The sequence below is a fragment of the Haliotis rubra genome, unplaced genomic scaffold, assembly GCF_003918875.1.
Source record: "Haliotis rubra isolate DU_JTF1 unplaced genomic scaffold, ASM391887v1 Scf33, whole genome shotgun sequence".
NCBI lineage: Eukaryota > Metazoa > Mollusca > Gastropoda > Lepetellida > Haliotidae > Haliotis > Haliotis rubra.
In genome coordinates, this window is record NW_025767002.1 from 1902465 (window position 1) to 1915112 (window position 12648).

Consider the following 12648-nt stretch of genomic DNA (forward strand, 5'->3'; position numbering starts at 1 on the left):
CTCACCTACTGGTCATGGGACATACTTTGACTCGCCTACTTAACAAGTGACCCACTTGAACAAGTGAAGCATCCTGACTCACCAACTCACCTGGTGACACACCCCGCCTCATCTAATAACCCACTCATCGTCTGACTTTCTGTGACATCCGGAGCCACCTATTGACTCACATGTGACGCATCCCGGCCACCAGCCCATAATACCCCTAATTCTCCCGCCGACACACATGACACACCAAACCTCACCGTGACAACCCTGACACACCTAGTGGCACTCCGACTTGACTTGTGGCCACGTGACACACCATGACTCACCCACTGACCACGTTACACACACTGACTCACCCACTGATCACATGACACATAGTCATCCATTGACCACGTGACACACCCTGACTCACCTACTGACCACGTGACACACAAACTCACCTACTGACCACGTGACACACACTGACTTACCTACTGGCATGAAGGAGGAAGACTCTCGTATGGGTATTCACCACGCTGTTCAGTCTCTTTCGCACCTCCGATGTGTTGCTGCCATCATTTATCAGCAGTTCGCTGAGGATAGTGAACCTGCTCAACAAATACAACATCTAGCTGAAGATGGACAACTATAAATTGTATGTATACATTCCGAAGATGCATATTTAACTTTGATAGATGATATGCCCGATAAAATCCGGGATAAAACCATCAACAACACACGCTTGTCGTAATTAGGGGACAAAGGGGAACTGGGAGGGGGCGCAGGTTGCTGATTTTGTTAACACGTGTCATCGTATTCCATGCCACGTGGATTGATGGTCATGATCAATCACTGAATTGTCAGGTCCAGACTCAATTATTCACACACCACCTCCAAATAGTTATAATATTGAATATTGCTAAGTGCAATGCATTGCTAACAAACAATATAACAGTCACAGATACAACAACCATCACACAAAAATATTCTTTCTGTAAACGCAATTCTATCAAAATGAGTTACATCACATTCACCGGTTCAAAGAGCAATGCTCTGACATAACCATCGAAGCGTTAGATGTTTCTCAGATATTTGAAACAACATCGCCGCAATCTCACCCTTGGGATATACATCAACAAACAGGGAATATAAACAGTGTTCATAAGTATTAACAGAGTCCCAGTCATTTCCATTTTAGCCCCTGTATCCGCTTTGTGTCAATACCAAATGGAAGTTTTACTGATAGTTAAATCTCCAGAGGCCACGCCAGCACATTCCAACATTGGCTAAGCTCTTGGTACTCATGTCGGCTCTCATAAACGTACAATCAAGGCAGAATGTCAACGACCTTCGACAACATCGTCAGATGACCGTGTTAATCTGTTCATTCGATTACACTTTACTCAACTATCAAAAGACCGCATGAACGTATCTCGTTGATATGTTGTTAATATCGATCGTAACAGAAAAAAGATCGTTTTCACTCCGTGGCGTTAGAGAGGTGTAAACTGCGCGCGCGTGTTTTATTTACACGTTCAATATGATGAAATTCGACGTTAAATTTTAAGGGAATCAGAGGCCGTCTGTGTGTTTTCTCAAGTAATTAAGGTATTTAAATTTGCTCTGGCAGAATGAGGCGTAGAGATATTAACGATCTGTTTGCGGGCTAAATAGAGACGGGATTCTGTCTATTCCTAGGCAGCTCTTGAAATAACTTCTGGCATATGGAAAAACACTTCAGTGGTTAGAGAACGCTGTAGGTTCTTGCAAGGTTCTTGCAAATATGTGCTCTCTCTCTCTCTCTCTCTCTCTCTCTCTCTCTCTCTCTCACACACACACACACACATCATTACGTTGGCGCGTAGTCCTGTGCACAGAGCTCAGGTCACAGGTCACGAATCAGTTGAAGTTAAGCAACTGACAATGCTCGGACAATCCTTGGATGGGTGTCCGTGTTTGGCAGCTTGACACCTGAGAGTTTCTAGGACTTCAGTCCTGCCCACAACGAAGCACATGTAATGCATGTGGTCTCACCTTAGGCAAGTGAGTTTGTTCAAATTGCTTCACCCAGCAGAAAATGGGTACCCGGTTGGATAAGGTCATGTGACTATAACCTTCTAGCGCCTAACAGGCAGCTTGGGTTATCCGGGGTAATAAGAATCAGATTCTGATTAAGCGCCGCGAGCAATCACTTGGTGTTTGGAGACTGTGCGCTATAGAAGATGACTTATTATTATTACGTTATCACAGGTTTTGCAGAAGCATTGTACTTGCAATATGTTTGTGCGACAGTATTGAATCCTGTTTGTAAGCTCGACATACCAACTGATATTATGAAGAGTGTCAATTCAATACACACGCCGCTCCGGTCTTCAAAATATGACGTCACTGAGTATTATCGTGTTGGAACTCACTTCTAGAAGTATTAACATCACAGAGGGACAGAATCATCCCCTTTTCAATTTAGTGTTTTAGATTAATCATTCAAACATAATTACGCACGCACACCGCAAACGCATACACAACAGAGACATGCACGATTTTGTAATTATGATATAAAAATATGTCCACTTAATAAAATAAAACTTATTAAAACCTGCCAGTGAAGCTTTTCCAAAAAACCTAATAGAAATGTCACAATCAAAATGTATAACATGTCTAAAATACTGTAAACTTGTCGAGTCTTGGGAATAAAAGAAATAAGTCTAAAGTCCAAATTGCACTTCTCGAATGCCTCACAGCAAAAAGTAAACCGCTGAAAACGCGATGTACGGTGAACGGGCCTCTCCTACGTGTTAGATCAAACTTCCCTGTGGTGCGATCATTATTCAGCGAAGCCGAAATAGTGTTGTTACGTCCATTCATTCCGTCATTTGCAACCGTAACAACTCAATAATGCGACATGAAACCCCACGATGCCACGGGATTGATTAAAATTCAATAAGGCTGTGGGTTTTCCTTGATGTTTCTTTCAATGGTTTGTCTGCTGGGACAGGAAAACCGATTCTAAATGGGTCTCATTGGTTTTGTTGTCCAACTAGCAGTAAATCCTTACGAATGTTGAGAAGAACTTACTTGAAGGTTTTTGTCCCCGTCGAAGTGTACCTCGTCTGCTCTTGACTCTCTCGTGTGAGCGCGCGCAGGCTGGACAGGAAGTCGTAGTGTCCGAACGTCTGCGTGGTCACCACTGTGAAGTCGGACCAGTTGTATTTTCTGAGCATGTCCAACATGGCCGACGCCTGGTGATGGAGCGTCGGTGCTAGCTGTAGTCGACGAGAGTCAACCGGCTGGAAGGAAAATAACACAAATGAGTAGGGTTTTACACGCGTATTGTTTCAGAAATAATTAAATCTGGACAGACTGCATTTCATGAATTGTACCCGTGTGGGGAGTCGAATTAGGGCCTTCTGTGCGACTCTCAGCCACCTGCCTACCGGGACATCGTAAATACAAGAGCGATAACTTACTAACATGGAATAAAGACAGGCATGCACGAGTGAATGTAGTTTTACGTTTTATCCCAGCAAGGAAACAACAATGGCTGATCCCAGCAAGGAAAACAATGGCTGAAAGTGGTCAATGCAATGTAACATATATCGTATATTTGGGATTACACGTCCTTAGTAAAGTACAGATTATTGTACTTTTGTTGGGTTAAGTCCCATCCGGGATTCGAACCCATACCTTCAGAGTCAGGCACCTAATCGCCAGCACACAAACTCAGTAATGGCTGCAGCTGAATGTCCGAGCAACAAACAAGACCCACGGGATACGGTTGCATATAATAATTGTAGCCAGACATGTTGGTTTGTTCCTGTAGCAAGCATTGAATATATTTTGAATACTTTATCGTTTTTTATTGTTGTGTCGTGTTTCTCGTCGCCAAACCTACGTATTTATTCCACCTTACACACAGATAAAGGATCCACTTCTTTCCGACGCTGTACTCGAACCAGTCCGATCTCGTAAAAATGCCAGTTGGAGAGATTAAGAAAGTCGTGAAGAATTGAGAGTAACGTAACTTTGAAAAGATTAGATATACGCCCATGTCTGTTCTGGCACTATAAATGAACACTACATGCAAATAACTGAGGAACGTGTCATGGTAAGGTTCTTCTTCATTTCGAGAATCGACTCTTTGTAACCTTCCAGGACTCTGTGATGCAGAAGAAAAAGAATGTGTCGTTTCTCTAAAACCCCAAACGAGACAAAACACAACATCTTTGATCCTTTAATAAGGTGTAAAATGACCAAAGGATCAAATGATACACCTTGTGAGTTTCAAACGGCTGCTATGAAACGGAAGAGGCTACAATGATGATGTTTCGGGTATTATAACATTGATGTGACTGTCAGTTCCCCCTACTGAATCTAAACGATTTCCCCATCTCTTGTGGTGTCCATTCAAGCACTTTCCTCAAGATATGAAGACTCTCTTACAGAACCACTTCCTACTTTGTTCAGATTCTGAGAAATGCAGTATTCCACTAGGAAACAGTTCTGCGTCAAGAGATCTTGATCAGGAGGCGCCAAACCCTATAGTCCGTTTGGCTCAAAATCGGACCGATGAATTGCAATCTATCTCGAAAACTAATAAACATAAAATACTCAATGAACGCTGATCATAATCAAAACATCATACCAACTCTGTGAGGTTGTTTGCAGAATTTTTGCCCTTAAAAATAAAAAAGTTGTTTAACAATCTATCATTAAAATATTGACACAGTTCACTATTTGTTACGAGGGAGGAGTGCAGAGAAAGGGACAGCCAGGTGTTCGAGAACGGATGGAGACGGCACAGCAAAGGTTAATGAATAAATAACTTTGTCTGTGAACGTGCTTCGCGAACACCTGGCTGTCCCTTTCTCTGCACTCCTCCCTCGTAACAAACAGTGAACTGTGTCAATATTTTAATGATAGGTTGTTTAACAACTTTTATATTTTTGGGACAAAAATTCTGCAAATAAATCACAGAGTTGGTATGATGTTTCGATTATGATCAGCGTTTCATTGAGTATTTTATGTTTATTAGTTTTCGAGTTAGATTGCAATTCATCGGTCCGCTTTTGAGCCAAACGGACTATAGTCTCCCCACTACTACTATGATCATTAATATTGTATTATATTGTTTCGTCTGAGACGTTTACAACCTTCTAACACACCACCAATAACTCAAGAAATAAAGGCCCACAGTTTAAACATATCGTAAACAGATTATAACACTATGGACATGATACAAATAGGGCTTTAACACTGCACAAATGCTCAGCAGCAAATTCACGGCTTCATCGTGACGATGTTACTCTCAATTCATATATAATTTACATTTAAAAACTGATATATACAGAAGCAAATTGAATCATATGACCTTATATGAGAGGCATGTTGATCATACACAGCGACAAAGCGCCAGGTAGCTGCACACAAATGTCATGACTGATTCATAACCATCGGTTCTATTCTTTATGCAGTTATTGGAAACCATATACTGTAATGCTATTGCAGAAATTGGCGTCAGTGGTTTACATAGGCAGTCCTTCGAGATTTGCACAGTCGAGTAGGCTGTATGCTATAAAGACAAGCTCTTATTTATTCATCCCATGCTTTCTTAATTGCAATATATGCATTTGTTATCTGCCATGAACGAATCTGTTCCAGTCAGTTCAACAAAACGGATAGAATAGTTTGAAGGAGTGGATTACTGAAAATATTGTATACTTGATCGTTGAGGACGTCAGCCCCAACCTAAAAACATATTTAGGTGGACAGTTTTAATCTTGTTTTTATTGGCACCGACACTGACGGCCAATTACACATGGCGCATATATTACCAGAAAAACAACTACATCTTTACAACTTTGACACGTTTTTAAATACAGACATGTATTTATGTAAATGCATGTGCATTTAGACGGAATATTATTTAAACGTTGTTCATATAGACAAAAAATAATGAGATATCATATGTCCATCAGTGGTTTCTGTTTTTGTGAACTCTTGTAACTTTGTAAATAATGATGGTGCGTCTGATATTAGTATTCAGAGACATGATAATTCTCTCAGCCACTTTATCGAAACATGCAATTTTCCTCTGTGTAAAGAGGACTTGGAGAATGTCTTTTTCATGCTGCTATCGCCAGATGAGTGTGTGAGTGAGTGAGTTATGATACGCTCTAACACTATATGTAAGGTATATTTGAGTGTGTCAGCATCGTGAGGAGAAAGGTTTGGGCGATTCAGGTCTCATTTTGGGACGGTTTGTGTACTAAAACCTAGACATGTTATAGGGAAAACTGGTATTTGAACCCAAAAGAACACGTTCCTGTCATGTCTAAAGGGACGCAACTCTTCACAGCGAATTGCCGCGCCTTAGACACCCATGACCTCAATGACCGATGTGCAGCTAGACTGAGTGAATATGGTTTTACGCCGCTTTTAGCAATATTCCAACAATATCACGGCGGGGGACACCACAAATGGGCTTCACACATTGTACTCATGTGATGAATCGAACCCAGGTCTTCGGCGTGACGAGCGAACGTGTTAACCACTAGGCCACCCCAACGCCCCTGTGTAGCTAGAGCAGCATTGAAACAGTATTATACAAACCGAATAACGGAGAACATGATACAGATCACCGTGTCAATTTCAGCTGCTGAATTATGAAACGCACGTATTGCAGGCTTACTGTGCCACATGCAATCAACATGTGGGTCATAAAACATAAATTAATCAGCTGACGTCAATCACATGTACACATGTTACACCATTAACCGTAAATTCTGTGTATGCCATTGCTAAAATCAGACACTATAGTGAGAAGATAGAACCTTAATAAGCAAATATAACGTTGATTAATGAAATTGATTAAATGCATTGAAATATACTTAAATTAAACATAGAAATTCACATTGTACGTAAAACACAAATCATGAACATTGAAGCAAGTGAATCACCATGCCCGTTTTCAACCATCAGTCATGGCGTCCTACCAAACCGACAATGGGAACCGAAACAATTATAATTCAAATAAATTTTATTTGAATGATGGCCCTATTTTGACGTATTACAAACATAAAATATATAAAATATAGACAAAAATGAATATTTATAACTTACCAATAAGGAGATCAAAGTGTAAATGCAAGTAAACTACGCAGTAATGTAAACCAAAATTAACATACAATTTCACACAAAGCAGGCCAGCTGACACATGTACAGATGTAAAATTAAACACAATTCTAAAATTATACATCTACATGTTCTTTTTACGAACTTGCATCGTTTCAATAGGCAAACAAATACGTAAGTAAAATATACGATTTCATAAAATCTACCTGCACATTGACCTCGATATAAAAACATATAACTGGCATATGTCCTTATTGTGACTAGGTACAAAATATATTTGAATGCCTCTGGCATCAATATTCGTTCATTTCTGTACAAAAACACATCAATGTACCACTGGCACTGAAATTGTAACGTACATCAAGCAGAACATTTTCAATAAAAAACATCAGTCTGATGTATGGCAGCAGGATTCCATTTTCCTACATTTTTTATGAGAATGGGCTTGTATTTCTATGTTTAAATTTGATTAAATGGGGGAAAATGTTTGAATAAGTTGAACAAAAGAAGTCGACATGGCGTTTAGATGTGTCCAGACACTGATTCCGAGTGTTGGACATGAAACGAATCGTATCTAACCCGGATGCGTTTTGCAAAGTAATCGAATTACTTTAATAATGCATTCTACAATTACTCCGACACATTCTAGTAATGTGGGTGCATTTATTCGGATAGTTTACAGTGATGCTGAATTGCTTTACTAATGAAGAAGCTGTAGTGATGTTAGTTAATCAAGCTGATATTGCAGTTTCTCTCGTGCTGGATGTGCTTTAAGGCATATTACGGTGTAAACGCCAGGAATTGAGGTAGTTCAGGGGCATGTCGCAGCGTCTATAAGTCACATTACAATCAGACTTGGGCATTATCGGCCCATTCATCTCCAATCCGATGTCTCGAACGTGTGCCATAGTCAAGTTAATCTAACAATAAAAACTGGAAATGGAATTGTGATAGAAAAAAATCCGGCAATAAACGCTGGTATCCCTTGCACGTCAACACCTCAGCCAGCGGCGGTGACGAAAACGTGGTCATCATCGACACTTCGGCTGAAATATCTGCAGGGAGCGAACATATATTCAAGGCAAGCGGATGGGCGGTCGTGATTTGCGAGATAATAAAATCTTTTGTTGTAGAGTATTGATGGAATTTGAATGTCAAGGTCACGGGTCAACACTGCAGGTGACGCCCGGAATGTGTTTTGGATATGAGATTTGGGATGCGTCACCAGCAGAACGGACGTAGTGTTGAGGTAAACGGTGTTTTTCCTTCTCTGAAGCAGATACCATTGTCTGTTTGTTGTTTAGGGTTGTAAGAAGCTCAATGACGGCGACCTAAGATTAATCGAATCTGAGCCGGACAATCAGGTGATTAATATTATGAACAGTGATCCATGCCGATGGTACTTTGGCAGACAAATGGCAAAAGTGAGTGAGTGAGTTTTTAGTTTTACGCCGCTTTCAGCAATATTCCAGCAATATCACGACGGGGAACACCAGAAATGGGCTTTAAACATTGTGCTCATGTGGGGAATCGAACTCGGGCTTCTGCGTGACAAGCTAACCCCTTAACCACTACGCTACCCCACCACCCCAGACAACCTGGCAATCCGGTCCGATAATCCCAGTCTTTTTTCTTTTCTAGTACCGTTTGGGGTTGAGTCCCATCCGGGATTCGAGCCCACACTCAGGCACCTAATCGCCAGCACACAAAGTCTGCGATCTTACCCCACTGGTGTGGTGTATGGTCTTGTACACAGAGCCCAGGGTGCCGCTGTACAAAGCAACCATAGCGCTAAGACAGTCGTAAGTCCATGTTATGGTACCGGAGCTACGATCACCTTAGCGCTAAGATCGATTTGTACAACGACACCCTAGTCACAAATCAGTCCTGCCCAACCCGAAGCACACGTGACAAATGTGATCTTTCACCATAAGTTCAAAATTCCCCTGTTCACTCAGCAGTGAATGGGTACCCTGTGGGATAGGTGACTTGACTGTTTACTTTCTAGCCCTATAAAGACAGTCTGGGTTAATCTGTAATAATGTCTTAGAGCTTTGAGCATGCACTAGTGCGCGGATACAGGCTCTTTAGGAATGTCCACTACTATTATTCCTAAACCGGGGATGTTGCTCAGTTTCAAGCCTTGCTCCAATGAGTGAGTGAGTTTAGTTTTACGCAGCACTCCGCAATACCTTGCTCCAAGGATGTACTGAATGCTAAGCCCATAAATGTGTAGTAATTCTATCCTTTAAAGAGGAAAGTCTAAATAAGTTATTCTGTTATTTATAATTTTTAGAAATTATCATGTAAGCTATTAATTCTTACCTCAGCGACTTGTGCAATTCTACTCAGTTATTATAACTCACAATTCTTACACGACAAATGCACTACGATTCAGACCAGGGCAAAATGGCAACATTCACGTTTCATGTTGTCTAATGGCAATGCCCAATGCTAAGTGCATGCGTGAGAGTGTAAGTGTATGTGTGTGGGGGTGGGGGTGGGTGGTGGCGTTTCGGTGCCACAGGTGGAGGTGATCCAGATTATCCTTTTAGCGACCACCTGGCGTCATCATGAATTTCAGATTTTCCATTCACATTTTTTTACCGTTGTATTTCCTTCTACGCCTAGTGGAAACAGTTCCGTAAGATAATTGAGCCTGATTATGCTCTAGCGTCGGTGTTATATATTTATAACACTGTTAGCAAACAAGCGGGTGATTCAGCTATTATAATCAATTTGACAGCCTCTGTTGCAGTCTTTATACATTTGTGTAGGTGTGTAGGACGGTTCAGGGAATGTACGATGTGCTTAAGAATGTTGATTAGGTTTCTTTTATACATGCTTCCCCGATGTCAGGTCGTTTGGGGGATGGAAATATTTTGTATTTTTGGGTCGATGGTAAAAGACATTGCCAGTTAGGGCGGTGAGACACATCACCAAGAAAATAATGAGCCCCTGTTAGGTTTGGAATGATCTCTTTTAAGAGTAGCTTGGCAACGAACATTACATCATCCATACACTTAGGCACTGCGTTCCTAGGATACGCGGAGAACCAACTACAGTTCGGAAACTATAACGCTGGAATATTGCTGAGTGCGACGTTAAACAACGAACAAACATACCTACAGTTTGGTTAATTTTAGTTACCTCGGAGTACACAAAATGTTACGCACCAATAATTCAGTTATCTCAAAGCACTTGGGAAAAGCAAGGACAATCCAAAGCGAAGTACATCTAAGATGTATGCTATGTTTGTTAAGCTCATGGCAATGGTTAATGTTCTGACAGTCTTAAGACTTTCATCGATGTGGACTGAAGTTTCGGTACCCGTGAAGGTCCGGGTAACCCATGCTTGTCGTAAGAGGCGACTAACGGGATCGGGTGGTCAGGCGCGCTGGCTTGGTTGACACATGTCATCGGTTCCCAATTGCGCAAATCGATGCTTATACTGTTGATCACTGGATTGTCTGGTCCAGACTCGATTATTTACAGACTGCCGCCATATAGCTGGAATATTGCTGAGTGCGGCGTAAAACTAAACTCATTCAATCACTCACTGAAGTTTCAAACTCGGGTCCAACAAATATGTCATTCATACTTCTGTAATTCTGTAAAGCGAATTCTAAGACCAAGGATCACAGCATAAGTCCATGTTACATACGATGCAACGATCAGGCGATCCTGTTAAGGGACGCAACTCTACACAGCAACTTCCTTAGCCATGTTCGCGCCGTCAACGCTGCTCTGTACTGTTCAGTAAAGGCACGTCAAGTTGATAAAGCAGGAATGACAACCTGTAGTGACAACCTGGCGTACTAATAATCAACGAGGATTCGAACCCGGGGCGAAATTGTGTCAGACACTTTGCAGCGGTTCAGATTATTTGGCCATTCGCAAAAGAACATTCTAATATGATTTTGCATTACGTCACACTGTATTGACATCACTCCTGCCATTCTTGTCTGCTCCCTCTTAGTTATACGTTTCCTTGGCAACAGACCTCACGATGCATGACAGTTGTCAGTGCCAAGTACAGTCTCCTACACTGCAACTAACTACGTAGAACCGTTCCCTGGTTTCCAGTTGCTTTTGTCGGCTGTCATCACTGGTGGAAACATTACGTTCAACGTGTTCGAACGAAAATTGTCTCAGCTCGACTCACAATTAAACAACGAAACGGCAACGTTCACTAACTGAGTTCCTGTCCACAATGCATCAGGGGAATGTTGCATGACTACTCAGCTTCATCTGGATGTACTGATCTAATTAAAACTAATATTGGAAATAGCAATGCGACGTTCATATCGCCCCATATGACATACGATAATCTCACATTTAATGAAAACAATAAAGAGAAGATATTTAACCCGAACTCAAACCGTCTTCGAACTGTTTATCATTTGCTTTCTTGGTAACATGCGTCTTAACGCAGGGGGGAGACACGTCAACAGAACAGCACGTCAGTTAGCCCTGAACGAGGACTGTTTATTTAGGTCACCGACATGTCTTTCTGTTTGCTTTCTGAATCGTGGGTAAAAAATAAATCGGGCATCTTAGAAAAGAAATATAGTATAAGGGTAATGCTATTTTTGAGGGCATTATCATTTGCAGCGGTCCGCAAATTTCTGATAATGGGAGGGCCGTTTCACGATAATTCCATGTATTTTAGCTATAATATCTAATAACATAATACCTACCTCGTGTATAGACGCAAGCGTCCCCAGTCTGTTCTATATTACATTATGCATTGGGGTAGAGCGAACTGTATTCGTGATTAATGTTTCAACATTACGCTCATTCTTTGTAGTTTGTTTGTGGAATATTTTGCATTCGTAATATTATTAAATTAAATGGCGTTCTATACCGTCCATCGGACATACCGTTATTACGTGTGGCAGATGTTTTGATGTTCTGTATGTGTATTGATATTTCTAACTGATATAGTGCGTGAAGAGACTAAACGCCAGGTGACACTCATGGTATGATCAACGTGTATTAATATTGCAGTGATCAGATCAGAGACATGGTTATCTTGGGCTTTGCAATTTATGTTTAGAGTTGTGTCCCTTTGTGCTAGATATGTGAGTGAGTGAGTGAGTTTAGTTTTACGCCGCATTCAGAAATATCCCAGCTATATGGCGGCGGTCTGTAAATAATCGAGTCTGGACCAGACAGTCCAGTGATCAACAGCATGAGCATCGATCTGCGCAATTGGTAACCGATGACATGTGTCAACCAAGTCAGCGAAACTGACCACCTGATCCCGTTAGTCGCCTCTTACGACAAGCATAGTCGCCCTTTATGGCAAGCACATGGGTTGCTGAAGACCTATTCTATCCCGAATCTTCACGGGTCTGCTAGATATGTACGTTATTATAGTGTCGTCCCGGTTGGCTTTGATATCCTTCTCGGTTTGTCGGCACCAAAACAAGTTTTTGCTGTTTAACCCATAAAGAATACATATTATACTTTTACTGACGCATCGAGTAAGTGAGTTTAGTTTTACGCCGCACCCAGCAATATTCCAGCTAAATGACGGCTGTCTGT

General features: G+C 41.3%; 1 protein-coding gene across 3 annotated transcripts in view; it reads right to left on the reverse strand.

The window, feature by feature from the left end:
• LOC124284157 (glutamate receptor ionotropic, NMDA 2B-like) overlaps nucleotides 1-12648 on the reverse strand; it is a 103400-nt gene that overhangs the window by 37347 nt on the left and 53405 nt on the right. For all 3 annotated transcript variants that reach the window (XM_046720222.1, XM_046720221.1, XM_046720223.1), the window contains exons 3-4: nucleotides 3043-3254; nucleotides 459-575 (exon numbers count right to left, since the gene is read on the reverse strand). In XM_046720222.1, the coding sequence (XP_046576178.1) occupies nucleotides 459-575; nucleotides 3043-3254 (329 nt within the window). The remainder of the gene's footprint in view (nucleotides 1-458; nucleotides 576-3042; nucleotides 3255-12648) is intronic.